Consider the following 19,088-nt stretch of genomic DNA (forward strand, 5'->3'; position numbering starts at 1 on the left):
TCTAGGATAGTTCACTTACTAGACCTTTCCCTGGGGGTTTTGGTGTTGAAGACTGAAAGCGAGTTGTAGCAGTTGAGGGAGGGCTCCAAGAATGCCACTGGCATAGCAGCTGCCAGGGAAGCAAGACATTCTCCAAGTGCTGGACGTTGCCTGAAAATAAAAAAAGTCAATTTAAAGTAAACTCATCTCTATGAGTTATTGAATGGGGCATTTGTGGACTAGACTTACAAAGACCAAAGATATATTATATCCCTCCCCTCCTTTCCAGAGATACATAGATCAGTGATTTGACCCTTTCAAATTCCCACTGCTTAGTTCTAAACCCGGAGTCTGACTCTTGTTGGCATGTTCCACAGTCATGGGCAAGTGATTATGTCCCTCTCTCACCATATGTCTTAATTAGTCTTGCCAGCATCACAGTTGGGACTGTCAATGCTAATTCTAAGAGAACCCCAAGTTTAGTCGGCTTGAAAGATGGAGACCCCAAAGCTTGCCCTGTTCTCCTGAGAATCCACCCAGAATGGAATCTCAGACTAGAAGATTCAGATTCAACAACACACCTTAAGATATTTAATGCATTAGCTAGGTAGTAACTTCTCCCATGGCATCAGAGACACTCCCTCAGCCCCTTCCCCCCAGGAGGCACACCTAGGCAAGGACCATCCTTTTAATATTCATTGTAAGGTAGGCACCCTAGCCTCTGGCTATGGTTTTCTTTCCCAAACCTGTCAGTATAGCTTGAACACTCCTATTTCCTTGTAGCCTTGGTAATGTCAATCAATCATTTCCCCCTGTCCCTAGATTCCCCAAATGGTATATAGGTTCCCCAAATTCTGTTGTCCTTTGGAGTTGTCATCTTATGAGGTGGCCCTCCCAGGAGTTCAGTGACCAGAGCCGGGTTTTTATAGTGCACAGTTCTGTGAGGAGGCCCAATTTAGTGCTGAACTCTCCATAATTGAAAGAGTGTTTTTTCTGACTATTTAATAGTCCTGTGTTTTTTCAGTTTAACATGACTGACTTCATTTGTTTGCACAGAATAGTGGTTAATCTATATCTTTCTGCCATGGTGTACCTTTGTTGTATTAGAAATCTTTGTTGGCAGGAAAGAGAGAGAGGAGAGGATGGACCAGGCTTAGGTAAAAGATGTTAACAAGACTCAAACTATATAGGCTGAATTGCAAGAGAGATAATGAGCCTGAGATATTTCACAGGATAAGAAAGCAGTCTGACTCCTCACAATACTTAGTTAGGCCTTAAGGTCTTTTATATTCCTTTGTTTTTCCAGAGCCACAAAGGGTATGAATTCCCAATTTTACTCAACATTTTCTATGCTTCTTATAATTCCATACCTCAGATTTCAAACATGGCTCAACTGGATAAACTGAGAATAGGGTTGAAGAGTTTTTCTTTCATACAGTCCTCCCTTTTGAGAACAGTCACTGAGACTATATAGCATTTCCCCAAAATTTCTTCTTGCCAAAGAGATGAGAAAATATTACTTAGAACACTTCCTTATTGGCTGAGCTGGACATTCTGAGGGGCTGACCTCTGCTGACCAATAAATGGAACAGGGCCATGTGTTTCCCATCAGTTGATAATATCTAAGTGATACACTGTCATCCATTCACAAATGGATCATGTATTTCTCATGTGTCATGAATATGTTGAGTCCTCAGTCAGGGGACAATATTCCTTGAAATCGACCAATTATTTGAACTCATTCTTAGGCTAAGATACAGAGATGAGATAAAAATATAGAAAAACTAGATATAAAATTAGGAAATAGGTATGGCTTTTCACTCACTGAACAGCAGCAATCTGTTTTTGTCTCCCTCTGACAAGTCAGCTTGGAAGGAAAGGGGTTATTATGTCTTTAAAGCATGTGACCTGAATCCTTATGATCTAAGAGCTACAATGAAGATAAACTGGAAAATATCTTGTGAAGCATAGGAGCACTCACCTGCAATCCCTCCTGCTAGGGAGGCTAAGGCTGGTGGACTGCTTGAGCTCAGGAGTTCTGAGCTTGTGGGGTAATAGTAATACTACTAATTATTATATCTAGCATTTATATATAGTGCTCTAAAGTTTGCAGTACACTTCAGGAGATAGGTGCTAAGATAACTCTTACTCCACAACAATAAAATAGATGGAATTGGGGAAAATATTTTACTCTGTGGGATCTTTCCTTCCTGTTTTAAGTTTCACTTGGTATTAATGATCAAAGGGTTGACAAACATGTTTATTACCATTATCCTTCAAGAAATTTCACTGATTTTTGACATATTTTTGGGAGATACCTCCCTGGAAGAGAGCCTTTTTGAAATGGCTCTGAGACAAAAAAAATGCTTTTTTACTACAAACAATAAGCACAATGGAATAGTGTATCCTCTGCATCTTTCAGTCAATTTCATCAATTTCATGATGATAAAGATGCCGTCTACTGTGCAATATCATTTGGGAGAGCTTGACTCTTCCATGTTAGCACTCCCAACAAAGGATACTCGCAATGTAAGTGTTGATTATTCTCATAAAACGTTTGTCCACATCAGAAAGTAGATATATATGTTGGAACCTAATGAGATTCTCTTGATCATGTTTTTTTTGGGGTGGGCTTGGAGAGGTATTATTAAGGTCTAAGATTTTCTCTTGTTGTTGGTATCTTATCCTTCTCTTCAGATACTTTGAGAATCAATTCCTTAAAGCCTTCACCTCCAGAACTGATCTAAATATATTTTTCTCAATTTTGTTCCATTTAATGCTATTTCTACCTCATGCTAAAAGTACTTCTGGAACTGTGATATTAGAGTTCATCTATGATCACTACATTCTTAATTGTCAGAAGAATTTGTTATAAAAACCTTTGTAATTAGGAGAATGTTATACACAGTAAGAGCAATAATGTAAGAAAATCAACTGTGAATAACTTTAATTATCAACAATGCAAGAATCTAAGACTCCAAGAGACTCAGAGCCAAAAAAAAAAATCTACCATCCTAGAAGAAACTGATGGATTTTGTATACAGATTGTAGCATATTGTTTTTCACTTTATTTCCTTTGTTTTTTCTTCTATAAGTGATGTGTTTTTTTATTACAACATGATGAACATGGATATGTATTGTGCAATACCAAATATATAACCTATATCATATTACCTACTCTTTCAGGGAGGGGGAGGAGAAGAAGGGAGAACATGGATCATAAAATGTTGGGAAATGATTATTAAAAATTGTATTGACACATAAAAAATGAAAAATTTATATGTAATCTAATTTTAGATGTAATCAAAATTATTCATTTTTCTATTTCTTAATGCTCTCTATTGTTTTGGTCACAAAATCTTCCCTTATCTATATATCTATAAGTCTGAGAAGTAGATTATTTTATGTTCCCCTGATTTGCTTATGGTATCATCCTTTATTTCTAAATCATGTATACATTTTGATTTTATCTTGGCATATGGTGTGAGATTTTGGTTTGTGCCTAGCTTCTGCCACACTGCTTTCTAGTTTTTCCAGCATTTTTTGTCAAGTAGTGAGTTCTCCCAAAAGATTGTATATTTGTTTACTATGGTCATATATATTACTGTGTGTTGTATACCTAATCTATTCCATTGATCCACTAATCTATTTCTTAGCCAGTTCCAGATTATTTTCATGATTACTACTTTGTAATACAGTTTAATATGTTATGGATAGGTCACTTTCCTCTATCTTTTAAAAATTAATTCTAGCCCTGTGAAATTTTTTGGTAGTTTGATTAGTATGGTACCAAATAGGAAAATTAATTTAGGTAGAATTTGTGCTTTTATTATATTGATTTAGCCTAATCATGAGCAATTAATGTTTTTTTTCAGATTTATTGCTATATAATTGGGCAAAATAACTCCTAATAATTGCTTTAATTTTCTCTTCATTGGTTGTGAATTCACCCGTATCATTTTTGATATTGGTAATTTGGTTTTCTAAAAAAACCCAAACAGTTTAATCAATGGTTTCTTTATCTTCCCCCAGATCCTTGCCTTTTATTACTTCAATGGTTTTCTTGCATTCAATTTTTTTCATCACCTTTGATTTTCAGGATTTCCAATTTGGTGTTTAGTTGGAGATTTAAAATATATTTTTTCTAGATTTTTGGTTTCATGTACAATTCATTGATATGCTCTTTCTGTTTTATTGATGTACATATTTTAATTTCCCCCTACTCATTGCTTTGGCTGTATCCCATGAATATTTGTATTATTGTCCCCTTGATATCATTCTCTTTAATGAAATTTTTGATTGTGCTTTGACCCATTGATTCTTTAAGATAAGATTATTTAGTTTCCAATTAATTTTTAGTTTTTCTGCTGCCTTATGTAATTTCTTTTGCATTACGGTCTAAAAGAGATTCATTTATTATTTATGTTTCTCTGCATTTATCAGGGAGGTTTTTCATGATTTATATGATCAATTTTTGTGCAAATGTCATATACTGCCAAAAAAAAGGGGGGGGTATATTCCTTTCTATTCCCATTCAATTTTTTTCCAGAGATCTATCATATCTAACTTTTCTAATATTCTGTTCACCTCCACAGCTTCTTTCTTGTTCATTTTTGGTTATACTTATCTAGTTCTGAGAGAGAAAGGTTGAAGTCTCCTACTAGTATAGTTTACTGTATATTTCCTCCTATAACACATAATTTCTTTAGGAATTTGGATGCTATGATATTTGATACATATATTTTTAGTATTGGTTGTTTATAGTACCTTTTACTAAGACATACTTTCCTTCCTTATCTTTTAATTAGATCAATTTTTACTTTTGTTTTATCTGAGATCATGATTACTACCCATTTTTTAAACTTATACTGAAGCATACTGATTCTGCTCCAGTCCCTTACCTTTACTTTCTGTATCCCTGATTTAAATGTGTTTCTTGTGGACAGTAGGGTTCTGATTTTTAATCCACTTGCTATCTTCTTCCATTTTATGGGTCAGTTATGATTACTGTGTTTCTCTCCGTTTTATTTTCCCTGTTAATCCTTCCCTAGCTTTCCTTTCAGCATTTCCTAGTTCACAGATATTTTGCTTCTAATCACTGCCTCCCCCAATTCACCCTCCCTCTTGTCCATACTCCCTTTTATTCCCCTTTACCTCCTACTCCCTATAGGGAAGAATAGATTTATATAGCCAACTGAGTGTGGATGTTTTTCCCTCTTTGAACCAGTTCTTATGAGAGAAAGGTTAAAGCATTGTCTACCACTCCTTAACCCCATTTCCCCCTCCATTGTATTAAGATTTACATGCCTCTTTATGAGAGATAATTACTCTCATCTATTTCTCTTTTTTCTTTTCTCCCAGTGTGTTCTTTCTCCCCATTTATTTTTGGATATCATTCCATTATCTTCCATTTACTTCTTGCCCTTTCTCTATGTATTCTCCTTCTCCCTACCCTAAAAGTGATGAAGTTCTTAAGTGTCTCAAGCACTTTAAGTACCTTAAGTATCATAAATATCTAAATTATCACATTTTCCCTGTAGAATTATAATTAGTTTAACCTCATTGAATCCCTTAAGCTTTCTTTTTTCTTTCACCTTTTTATGTTTCTCTTGAATATTGCATTTGACCATCAAATTTTCTATTCAGCTCTGGTATTTATATAAGGAATGCATGAAAATCTTTTATCTCATTAAATATCCATTTCCCCCTTGGGGAATTATGCTCAGATCTGCTGGGTAGGTGATTATTGGTTGTAATCTTACATCCTTTGCATTACAGAATATCATATGCCAAGTCTTCTGGTCCTTTAATGTAGTAGCTGATAAGTTCTGAATAATTTTGACTGTAGCTCCATGACATGAATTATTTCATTCTGGTTGCCTCCAGCATTTTGTCTTTGACCTGAGAATAGTGGGAGTTTTATTTTGGGTTATCTTTCAGGAGGATATTGGTGGATTCTTTAAATTTCTATTTCTCCCACTTTTACAAGAATATCAGGGAAATTTCCTTTTTAAAAAAATGTAATTAGTTTATTTAGATTAATTTTCCATGGTTACAAGATTCATGTTCTTTCCCTTCCCTTCCCCCACCACCATCCCATAACTGACACGTAATTTCACTGGGTTTTACATGTGTCATTGATCAAGACCTATTTCCAGTTGATATTTGCACTAGGGTGATCATTTAGTGTCTATATTCCCAATCATATCCCCATTGACCCATGTGATAAAGTAGTTGCTTTTCTTCTGTGTGTCTATTCATCAGGACAATTTCCACTGATGACTTCTTATAATATGGTGTCCAGGCTCTTTTTTTAAAAATTATAACTTTCAAGTACTCCAATGATTCTTAAATAATCTCATATGGATCCATTTTACCCAGGTCAGTTATTTTTCCAGTGAGATATTTCAGATTTTCTTCAATTTTTTTATTTTTTTGATTTTGTTTTTATTATTTCCTGATGTCTCATGGAATCATTAGTTTCATTCACCTGATACTAATTTTTCTGTAATTATTTATTTATTGAGCATTTGTACTTCTTTCCCCCCCCCCCCAATCTGGCTAATTCTACTTTTTAAAAAGTTACTTCCTTTAGTGGATTTTGGGGGCTCCTTTTCCATTTGGCCACTTCTAGTTTTTAGGGAATTATTTTCTTTAGTAAATCCTTCCCTCAAGCTATTGACTCTCATTTCCTTTTCACAATTTTTCTTATACCTATCTTATTTTATTTTTTAACTCTTTGAGCTCTTCTAAGAGTTAATAGATTTTTTTATTTGTTTGTTTGTTTGAGTCTGACATCCTTTCATTCTTTCCAGTGAGGCTTCCCATGTTTCCTTATGGCATTTTTTTATTCTTCAGAGTTTGCATTTTGATCTTCATTGTCACCAAAGTAGCTTCCTAGGGTTAGGATTTTTCTTTTTCTTTTGCTCATTTTTCTAGTCTTTTTTCATGAACATGCCTAGATATAGTTTAACTCTATTCTTAGAGTGGAGAGAGTACTGTACTGAGCTTGTATCGTGGTCTACTACAGTTTTGGGGGAAAGCCTGGCTGCCTGCAGGTCCTACAATATATACTTTGAGGGGGTAACCTGTCTGGCTCACTGTAGAGAGGTCTGAAACTACCTTGTTTAAATGGCATTGGTGCTGTACCAAGCTGATTTCCACTTTCCCTACTGTTGGTTCCCATAGGTGTTACATGCTTGCTAGATGGAGTTAAATTCCACCCCGTCTGCTACAAGTTCCCAGAGGTGCCAAGTACTTGTTGGATTGAGCTGGATTCTGTTCCCACTACTCTTGGCTCACCTAGGTACAGTGTGTACTGGAGTTCTCTTTCCTCTTACCAAATGAGAGGGGTCTTCCCTGCCATCATTCTACATTGTCTTGGGTTGGACAGGTTCACCCTGTCTTTTGTTAGTTTTTAGTTAGTTTTACCATTCTAAAGTTGTTTTGTGGTATTTTTGGCAGTTGTTTGGAGATGAGTTTGAGTGAACTTGAAGCATTCCTTCCATACTCTGTCATTTTAGCTCCCACAAGAAGAAGTGTCTCTTTTCATTTTCATCTTTTGATGATAACATTATATATGTATAACTCTTAACTAACTTTCTTCCAACACATTTGAACTCTGCTACTTTTCTACTTGATGACATGATACTGCTTATAATCTTCCATTTTCCTTCTCAACATGATTTTTCAGATGGTAAGTTTGCCTTCCAAACCTGTGATGCCTTTGGTGATTAGATCTCTCTGCCCTGACATATAAAATGAATTATTTACAGATTCTAAAGTGTTTTTACATTCTTTTGTTCTCTTTATCAGAGCAATTGACTTACATTAAATGTTTATATGCCATTATTATAATGTGAAAATACATTTTGCTTTTAAGATGATAATTAAAATAAAAATTAGTTCTGGAAACAGAATCTTATATCAATAACACCATTTGTGGTGAAGCAAAAGCAAAAATAAAGACATACAGAAAAAATAGAAAGGAAGAATGAGTTTTTAAAAGCAAAGTGCTCAATTAATATACTGATTTTGAGGGTAATGGGCCTTGGAATTTCTGACATTCATTACTAACAACATTCTGAAGCTTACTACCTTTAACAAAGGAATTTCTAGAGGACACCGAAGGGGATGCTAATTAGCTGCCAGGGTAAGGGAAATAAATAATTGTACCTTTGGCCTATCTATTGAAAGTTTTATTTTTTTTATAAAAGCCCAGATACCTGCCAATTAGTGCTTCTGACCTCAAAATGCCAATCTGAATGAACTCTGCTCCCTAAATGCTTTAGACCCATAGACAAAATGTGTGTGTGTGTGTGTGTGTGTGTGTGTGTGTGTGACTGTCTAGACTACATCTAATTTTCAGTTATGTTGTCCCTTTCTTCATTAGATGTAACGATAGGTGTTGACCAGATTGGGGATCACAGTCCTGAAATAGGAATTAACTCTAGAAACAGCTCCAATTCAGTCACTAAGTTGAAGTAGTTTATTAATAGATTTAGAAATTTTTCCACAATAGAGAGTTCGTTTTCTCCTTTTTAAAAAATAACTCACATATAGTACCTAGGGCAGCATTTTATCCACTGTGGGTACTTCATCAATGTAGACTGATGGAAGAAATTTTAATGTGGCATCTTCTCTTCATTGCTCTCTCTACGTCCAAACCTCTAGTCTTTAAAAAATAGCTGTGTAGAAATGTCCTTTACTATTGCTCTAATTCTGTCACTTCTTTTCCCTGTCATGACTACCTTTATATTTAAGTCTAGGTTTACATTTCTTGCATTGATATTCTATTTTTGTAATTTGCTCTTGTACCCTACTTTTTAGCTTTTCTCAATCCCATGCATTTCTCCTTTCATTCTTCCCCTTTGTACTGAAACAGATGGGAAAAACTAAAAGATAAACCTTTCTTTTCCCTAACCTATCTTTCCTATTAGATCCCCAATTTAGCCAATTTAAAAGTGAAGAAACAAATACCCAAATAATTAACATCATTGTTTAAATACAAAGATTCTCTCAAAAATATATGGCTACATATTAAGGAATGATTAAATTCAACAAAAATTTTATTAAGCAATATTTATACATGTACCTGACAGAGTGCTAGGGACTGGGAATAGAAACACAAAAACCTAAACAGTCTCAATTCCCTGGAAGCTCACATTCTAAAGGGGGGAAACAACATTTATATATTAAACAAAATAAAGAGAAATTACTTTTGAAGGGAACAAGGACAATACAATTCAGAAATGAGAACAAATAATCTTCCAGGTATGAGAGACGGTCTATATAATGGTATGGCAGTAGGAGAAGGAATATCATATAGGGGAACATCAAGTTTGGCTAGAATTTAGATTATGTGAGCAGTAATAACATGAAAGCAATCAAGGTGATGCCATGTTGTAAATGTCAAAAAAAGGAGTTTGTGTTTTATTCTAGTGTTAATAGGAAACCACTGAAGTTTCTTGAGTAGGAGAGTATCATAGATATTTTCTTCAGGAATAAAAATTTTGTATCTATGTAAGAGAGGAACGGCTTGAGGCAAGGAGATGTAGGAAATGTAGGCAAGGAAATGTAATAATCCAATAAAAGATGATAAAAAGAGAGGGGGAGAGATAGGAGAGATGTTATGGAAGTAGCATCAGCAGAATTAGGGCAAGGTGAATGAAGGGTCAAGGATGACCCTGAGGTTATAAACCTGGAAGATTATAAAGATAGTGTTGTATTCAGTGGAAACTGGGAAATTAGGAAGGTAGGTGGGCTTTAGGGAGAACATAATGAGTCCTTTTTTAGAAAGGTTGAATTTGATAGAATACATGTATAAATAAAATACACATAAATGCATGTGTATATATGTACATATTTTTGTATATATGTAGAATGTCATCTGTATAGTCATGCAAAGTGAATCTGTTAGGACTGGTAGGCACATTCCTCAAGTGAGAATACCCAGAGAAAAGATAAAGGCCCAGTACAGAGCCTTGAAATATATCCATACTTAGGGGATGGAACAACACATAAGGGATGAAGCAAAGAATTACATGGGGGAACTAAAGTGGTATTATGAAATCCCAAGGCAAAAGAAATCCAGGAGAAAGGGGATGGTCAGCAAGTTTAAATACTGTCGGACATGTCAAGAAGGATGAAATTGAAATGATCATTGAATATGGCAAATAAAAATATTTGGTCCTTTTGGAAAGAGAAACTTCAATAGAATGATGAGGTCAGAAGTCAGATTGCAAGTGATTGAGAAGTTAGTGAAATATGAAGAAATGGAGGCAATAGTGCAAAAAGCTTTTTTCATAGGAGTTCAACTGTAAAAGTGATGAGAGAAATATAATGACAAAATGAGGTTTTGATACATGGTAGGATCAAATAAAAGTTGTTTAAGAATGGAGGACACTTGGGAATTTTTGGACGTGATGAAATAAAGAGGCAGTATGTAAGGAGAGATTAAAGATTAGAAAGGGAGAAGGAATGATCAAGGGCAAGAGAGGTTATGGGCAAGTTGCCAGGGAAGATTAGAGGAAAAGGGCATGAGAACACAAGTTGAAGGGTTGGCTTTGGAGAAGGGTACCTCTTTGTCAGAGACTCGAGGAAAAGAAGAAAGACAGGAAGCAGATTTAAAGCAAAGTTGAGGAATATAGAATTGGCAAGATGAGAAACACCAAGATCTCAGAAGAATCACAACTATAGGTGATCCAAAGGTGATCCTCTAGGCAATAGAAAAATGTATGTGTATTTAAGCAAACTATAGCATATTACAAAATATGACTTGTATATAAGAAGCAATATAACAGACATTATTAAGGAAATATAGGACTAGCTGGAGAATGAAAGTACTTTTACTTTTTTTTACAGCAGGTAAATGGCAGAAACATTGCAGTGGCAAACAAAATATCAAAAGAACAAGGTGGACATCTCTAATCTGCTATGTTAATCCTCTATAAAGCATTCATGGATAAGAATTTCATGTTGAGAAAGTATTGGATGCATTGTGATCTATTGTGGTGGAGGGACTACTGATTCTAGCAGATTTTGGAGCTATTTAAGTAAGGAAGCATATGTTTTCTAGATCAGGCAACTCTCTCTTTTCTCAGCACTTTCCTTTCTTTCATCAGATCAATGCTCTGCCTATTGAATGATAATTCCAAGCTTGAGAGGCAGGTACTATATTTAACAGCTATTGAATTATTGATTTTCATAACCACAAGCTCTTTATTTACATCATAGGATCTTCTATTTTTTAAAGAAGTTCTGCTTCAAAGCAATATAAAACCCAAATCTGAGCTTTCCTAGAGAGCTTACTCGTTAGTAATTATGATAATACTCTAGATGACTACAGTCTTTCCTCCTTAGAATCCAACTAATTCACATATATGGTATTTCTAAGATTCACAATCCCTCTTTGAAGGATGGGGGAAGATATTATTTTCATTGGAAGGAATATGAAACATAAAACATTTAAATGACTTCCTCCCAATTAACACTGAACCTCCAATCTCCCTGATTCCCAGCACTAAAACCTGCATTCTTCTCTGGCAACTCGATTTATGAGTTTTGTGATACCTTCTAGAATTCCAAGTGTTGCCTTCATTAGGATATTTCTTACTTAGGAAATTTCATTTTTTTTTTTGTTTCTGGAATTTTCTTTAAATTCAAAGACCACCTGAGTTGTTATTGGGGTTTTAAACATTTGGTGGTTTGTTGATTATTCTTGAGTCAATTTTTGGCAGAATTAGATTGTAACCTAGAATTTGAAATCTTCCATCTCTCAGCTATTGTTAGTTCTGAGACATTGCAATAAAAACTATACCAATGAGATAGCAACTTGGTTGGGGGAGTAAGAGACTGGGGTTCTTCAGATCTTGATTTCAATTGCATAAAGCAGAAATCTTTGGTGCTAACAGTTACAATTGTGTAAATTATCTTGATAACTATCTTGATATGCTAGCATTGCCCTTCTTTGCATGAAGAAGATGTGCAAGATTGATTCTATTTGCCCAGGACTCAGAGCGATTTGAAGAAAATAATTGTCTTTTAGACACAGAGTAACTTGAAGAAACTGTCTTTGAAAATTACAGCCTGGCTTAGGTAATCATGGAAACTGATTTATCAGCTGTGGGGCAGTAGACTGGATTTTGTTTGCACTTGCCATTGGCTCATTCCATACTGGAATGAGCTAACCAAAAGTCCTCATGCTTTGTGTAAACATGTCTGGTCCATGATTTTCTGTCTGTGATTGAGCTTATTACTTGACCTTGATTATGGAACATCTAGCCCCAAGATTCAGTGGGTCACTGTTTTACTTATACCTTGAGATTGAGTCACTTCATACTCTCATCTTGCTGTCTTGTGCTAAATATATGTACCAGAGACTTATTTGTTTCCGTTTGTGATTAGGAATCCATCATCCTTTTCCTGGGAACTTTCTCCCCAGGCCACCCCAGATCTCTCCCTGGATCAGTCCCTTCCAGCCCTTTTCCTATTCCTATCTCCTATGAAGATTGGATTTACCCTATATGTACATGAAAAAAAAGGGGTAGCTTCAGGTGTTCTAAATCAACTTTTGGGACCTGCTCAATGCCCAGTAACCTATTATTCAGCCAAGCTAGATCCAGTAGCTGCCAGAGCACCACCATGCCTTAGAGGACTAGCTGCTATGGCTTTAATAGTAACCAAATCAGCCAGTCTGGTATTGGGATGCCCTCTGACCATAATGTGTCCACACAAGGTTGGGGCATTGTTATTAAAACATAGGGCACAGGTATTTACTGACCAAAGGATTACTAGGTATGAAATAACACTACTAAACAATGAACACATCACACTAAAACACTGTGGAGCACTTAATCCTGCAACCTTGCTTTCTGATTTGCCAACTTCTGGAGAACTTTTACACAATTGTACATCTTTAGTGTCCGTTTTTGATAAACCTCATAATGATTTACTGAACACCTCATTGGATAATTTGGATTTAATATTATTTACAGATGGTTCTTCATTTATGAGTGATGGCATGCGCTATTCAGGAGTTGCAGTAGTTTATACTCTGTGGTCAGCTTCCTTACCCTCAAATGTAAGCATACAAGGTGCAGAACTCACAGCATTGAAACATGCCTGTATCATTGCAAAGGATAAAAGAGTCCCAATTTACATAGACTCCCACTACACCTTTGGCATATATCACACTGTTGGCATGTTATGGCTCCAAAGAGGATTTTTAACCTCAGCTGGAAAATCTATAGCTGATGCAGAAATTATTAATGAAGTTCTTTCTGCTCTCCAGTTCCCTGAAGCCAAAGCTTTAGTTCATTGCTCTGCACATACAGGTGGCTATAACCCTGTCTCTAGGGGAAATAACCAAGCAGATATCGCAGTCAAACTAGCAGCCTTAGAAGGGCCTGAATTAGTTTTGCCACTAACACTTACTGATGATTTGGATCTATTCCTTTCCTATAATGACAAGGAAGTAGGTAAATGGAAGCAAAAATTTAAAGTAAATCAGATTAATGTAGTATGGATGTCATCTGAAAGAAAACCCCTACTCCCTAGAAGTTTTTATCAACAAATTTGCCAATATATTCATAAAAATGGTCATTTTGGCACCCAGGGCATCATGGACTCTGTTAAAAGAGTATGGATAGCCCCTGGTATAACAACTATAGCCTTTTAAGTATATACAGCCTGCCCTACCTTCCAGGCCTTTAATCAACACCCCTTTTGTGGCAAAGCTTTTGGTGGACATCTTCTCGCTTACATACCATTTGAACATTTACAAATCAATTTTATCTCTATGCTGAAAGCTGGATAGTATAAATTTTGTCTGGTCATAGTCAATCAGCTGACCAGGTAGACTGAAGCATTCCCTACTGCTCATGCCACAGTGGCTTTTGTTGCTAAAATCCTTTTGAAAGAAATTATTCCCCATTTTGGCCTACCAGTACATATTGACTTAGATAGAGGAACTCATTTTACCAATTCAATCTTATCAGAAATTTATTCATGTTTGGGGATAACTTCTAAATTTCATACACCATATCATTCCCAGAGCTCCGGTCAAGTTAAACAAATGAATAAAGAACTTAAAACTATGATTGGAAAATTGTGCATGGAGACTCATTTGAAATGGCCTGAAATTCTACCTCTGGCCCTATTTTATCTCAGAAGCAGACCCAGAGGTGATTTACACATCTCACCATTTGAGATGCTATTTGGACATCCACCTATTCAGGCACAACCATTTACCCCTGCCTATACCTCACTGTTAAGAGGGAATACAACCATTGCTACATATATCAGACAATTACAAACAAAATTGAAAGGACTCCATGACTCTGGAGCTGCTGTTCAAGCAGGCCCCATTGATTTCTCGCTTCATGATTTAAACCCTGGTAATAGTGTGTATATAATGAATTTCAAATGTACTGGGTTGACTGAACCTGCTTATAATGGACCATTCCAAGTCCTATTAACGACACCAACAAATAAAAAAAAAAGGAGAGGGACTCATGGATTCATTGTAGCCATGTAAAATGAGTACCCTCTGTTGATAATGAATAATTGACTATATTGATTATATTTAACTATTGATTATGATGGCTTCCCTATTGATGGATCTGTACTATTTTGTTGCACTTTATTTGTGCCATACAGTATTTTATTTTTTTTATTTTCCTCTTTTTCTTTCTCTCATTTTTTTTTTGCATTTGAAGCACATATAATTGTATTGAAAAGATTTTCTTTGAACCATTTTTGATTTTTGTAATAAGCTAAGATATCCATTTGCTTGGCATTTAAAAGCATAACCAAAAGCTTTAGACTACAGAAACCTGCCATTTATTGATAAATGTTATGGGACTGTGATTTATGATTGTGTCTGATTCTAGGAAATGGGAAAAAAAGGAGCACACACTTTATCTACTTAGTGCCATAGAAGCACAGATTAACCTGAAAGGTGCCAAAAGAGCACACAGGTCAAAAGGAAACCAATCCATGTGGGATTGATGAACTTCTATGCCAATATGAAAGGACTTGAACCTAGTGTGAGACTCGAGGTTGTGGTGCTTGACATATGTTAAGACACAGGACTCCTTGAACTATACTCCTTGTAAAATACTTTTTTTTGAAATTACCTAACAATTGGTTAGTCTGGCTCCCCTATCACTGAGAAATGATCAGACCAGGGAAAGACACTTCCCTTTTTACACAAAAATCTAGTCCTTTTTTTCCTCTCCTAAGATATTGCAACTTCCTGTAGTCCTGACTTATAATGGATAAATACAACACTACTACAATTTCCCCCCCTACAGATTTGTAGAAAAGAAATTTACTTTAATTGGACCCTAATAACAAGGGCCTGCTATGAATTTATTCTCTCTCTCTCTTTTAAACCCTTGTCTTCCATCTTGGAGTCAATACTCTGTATTGGCTCCAAGGCAGAAGAGTGGTAAGGGCTAGGCAATGGGGGTTAAGTGGCTTGCCCAGGGTCACACAACTAGGAAGTGTCTGAGGCCATATTTGAACCTAGGACCTCCCGTCTCTAGGCCTGACTCGCAATCCACTGAGCCACCTAGATCCTCCCAAATTTATTCTCCTTTTAAATCAGAAATTTTATATCAATTGTTTTTGATATTTTAAATCTGAATTTTGAATTTTTATTTCTCCCAAGCTAAATTTTTCTTCTATTTTTCTTTTCTGTTTTTTTTTCTTTTGATAACTGACTCATACACCCATGACTCAACCACTTTGAGTTGATCCAGGTGTTGATGCACACCTTCTTCGGGGGGGGATTATATTGTATTTTTATAAAAAGAAATCTAAGATTTAAAATTTTGTTTGAGAAGAATTTCAGGAAAATAAGTTTGCTAACTCCTTGAATCCAGAGAATGAACTCTTTGAAGAAAGATGCTTGCAAAAACCTGCACTGCATCAAGAAGACCCAAAATTAACTTTTGGGTGCAATCAATTGAACAGAAGGGGATTGAAATTGTAAATGTACACTTTTATTTCAAAGGGGACTGCTCCCTAATTTGGCTTTTTGTCAATGATTCTAATAAAACATTGGTTTTGCTTTCTCTCTTTTCTATTTCCTTCTTATCTCTAACTATTGTAATTTCCTCTTAGAAAGTGAAGTATTGTATATATCTGTAGTTAGAAGTTTTTAGGGGTACAAGATGATTATGTTAAATGATCAATGGGGAGACTAATCTCCCAATGATCATCAGGGGGATTGTGAAGATTGGATTTGGCTCTCCCCTGATTGTAACAATGAAGGTACTTAGCTCTTCCTTGATTGTGAAGATTAAATTGTAATCACCTGTCTATTTTTATATTTTAATCCCCAAAGTATAAACACAGTGCTTAAAGTTGAGTATGGAGATCTACCCTTTGGGGATTTTAACCACAAAAAGGTGTGAACACATTTCATACATTGAGTGGGAGGTCTGTAACCCACTGTATTATGTGAAAGAGTGGGCAGTCCTGGAGTGGAGCATCAGCTGTGATTGGTAGACGTAAAAATTTAGGGGAAGTGACACAAGAGAAAAAGGTCTTTAAAAGTAGAAACAGAGACACACACAGAGACACTTGGAGTGAATACAGATACTTGGAGAAGAAGAGACACTTGGAGTGAAGAGACATGGAGTTTGAAAGAGACATACTTGGAGTGGAGTCTGCTGGAGTTGAGGCTGATAAAAGAATCTGCTGATTGAACTGACAACATGGTGAGTGTAAAGGCTGACTTCCTTTCTTGCCCTTTATGGAGGTGTGAAGTCTCTGGGAAAGGCACATCATCTTGAGACTCCTTTGCCCTGGCTGGGGCCTTAGAATTTCTACCTGGCTCATAGGAAGTGAGAGCTCTCTCTCTCTCTCTCTCTCTCTCTCTCTCTCTCTCTCTCTCTCTCTCTCTCTCTCTCTTTCTCTCTCTCTCTCTCTCTCTCTCTCTCTCTCTCTCTCTCTCTCTCTCTCTCTTCTCTCTCTCTCTCTCTCTCTTTCTCTCTCTCTCTCTCTCTCTCTCTCTCTCTCTTTTTACTTTAGTAATTCATTTTTAGGATTTAGAAATTAAATCACTGGCGACCAATTAAATATTCAGTCCAACCATAAATTTAACAGTTCCTTAACTCAGAATTATAAAAATAGCAGCCAGTCAACTGTTCTTTGAGTGTTTTTTGGTATTAGGCCAACTTGCTCTCATGTGTATGCCCTTGCTTAATAAAGATTATCTCGATTTTAAAGGCATTGTATTTTACAGTTATCTTTTTGTTCTGAGAAAGTAGAATAAAGATCATTAGGAGTCTCAGTGCCCCAAGGTATTTGATCCTCTTGAGGGAAAGAGAGCCAGGTTTGGTGGAGTTAGTGCTTCAGTTTATATAGTAGAGTATAAAATATCTCATAAATAGCAGATCCCTTCTAGTTTGACATTTCAAAATTGATCTTTCCTCCAAAAAAAAGTTGGATATTTGATTCTTTTGTGGGAAAACCCCTAAAAAATGTGTAGCCATCTATAACAACACATACTCATACACACATATGTACTGTCAACATGGAATCTAGAAATCCCCAAACTTGTAGCCTAGTAAGAACTGATGAACCCCAAGTTTAGGGTTAGCTTGTAAGTGGAGACCCTAAGTTTGTCCCTGTTCTGGGGAGAGTTTGCCCTAGGGAAGTTTCTGATTTAGCTAGTCTCAGGCTGAACAATAGACCCTAAGGTAAAAGATCATCTCAGTTAGGTGGGGCTAAGCAAATGCTAAATATCCTTTTATATTAGAAATTTCTCCCCTTGTATCAAGGCCCTTCCCAAGAAGACAAACACCTGGGCAGAGGCTATCCTTTTAGTATCATTGTAATTAGGTTACTCTTTGATACCCCAGCCTCTGGCTATGGTCTCTCTCCCAAGCCATTTGGTGACCCATCAGCTAGTTTGAATACTTCCATTTACTTATAACCATGGTAACGTCAATCAATCATATTTCTCTGTTCCTCAAGTTTCCCAAAAGGTATATAAGTTCCCCAAATTCTTTTGTCCTTCGGAGTTGTCATCTAGTACGGTGTCACTCCCAGGGTGTAAACCCTGCAAAAGTTTTGGCACTGGGCTCTGAGTAAAGGGCCAAAATATTGGACTTATTCCTTTCCTGCTTAAAGACTTGTTTTTTCTAACTACTTTGGTAGTTCTGTGTTATTTCTAAGTTAACAGTACAAATTCTGGGAATAAAAGGATACAATATCACTGTAATAATTCGAAAGCTTGTGATTTCCTAAGAGGAGTTACTCCCTTTACCAATGGAGATTGTGACACCTCAATAACTTTAAAGGTAGTCATCATTTTACATGGTGAAAAAATTTATCATCACTCAGGCCAATTTGGTGATTAACCTTGTCAGATTTAGCTTGGGAGTTCTTTAATGACAGTTTCATCACCACAAAGAAAATGTTGAGAAAATGTTAAACAATAATTAGTTGAAAAGGAAGAAATAATTATTTTCTAACTGAAATTCAACTTTAAGCAAATATGACTTCAAGGGCAATATTTAAGTTTAGTTTAGTTCATTGTAATTAAGACAGTATTTCACATTTTCTCTATCACTTTGATGTAAAATGTGGGCAAAGACATTTGTCACTTAAGGACAAATTTTGCTTAACATGTTACCTTCTTACTTTTCTTCTTACTTTGCTTAATATGTTATCTTCTTACTTTTCTCACTTTCTAATATATTATAAGTATTAGGGGGCAGCTGGGTAGCTCAGTGGATTGAGAGCCAGGCCTAGAGACGGGAAGTCCTAGGTTCAAATCTGGCCTCAGACACTTCCCAGCTGTGTGACCCTGGGCAAGTCACTTGACCCCCATTGCCTAGCCCTTACCACTCTTCTGTCTTGGAGCCAATACATAGTATTGACTCCAAGATGGAAGGTAAGGGTTTAAAAAAATTATTAGTATAGTTCTGCCCTCCAATAGTTCATAAGCTCTTTGATCTTTTGTCAAGTTTACTTTTGCTAAGGAAGCTGCACATATAAGTATTTAAACATATATTCAGTGAATTCAACAGTTGTAACTTAGGTGGTTACTGCTTTGTGTGCAACCCCAAGCCCAAGATTTACAAATCTTCAGG

At 36.0% G+C, this 19,088-nt stretch overlaps 1 protein-coding gene across 3 annotated transcripts in view; it reads right to left on the reverse strand.

The window, feature by feature from the left end:
• RYR3 (ryanodine receptor 3) overlaps positions 1-19,088 on the reverse strand; it is a 793,997-nt gene that overhangs the window by 110,066 nt on the left and 664,843 nt on the right. For all 3 annotated transcript variants that reach the window (XM_056810219.1, XM_056810218.1, XM_056810220.1), the window contains one exon: positions 20-150. In XM_056810219.1, the coding sequence (XP_056666197.1) occupies positions 20-150 (131 nt within the window). The remainder of the gene's footprint in view (positions 1-19; positions 151-19,088) is intronic.

Source organism: Monodelphis domestica, chromosome 1 (genome assembly GCF_027887165.1).
Source record: "Monodelphis domestica isolate mMonDom1 chromosome 1, mMonDom1.pri, whole genome shotgun sequence".
In the NCBI taxonomy this organism is placed as follows: domain Eukaryota; kingdom Metazoa; phylum Chordata; class Mammalia; order Didelphimorphia; family Didelphidae; genus Monodelphis; species Monodelphis domestica.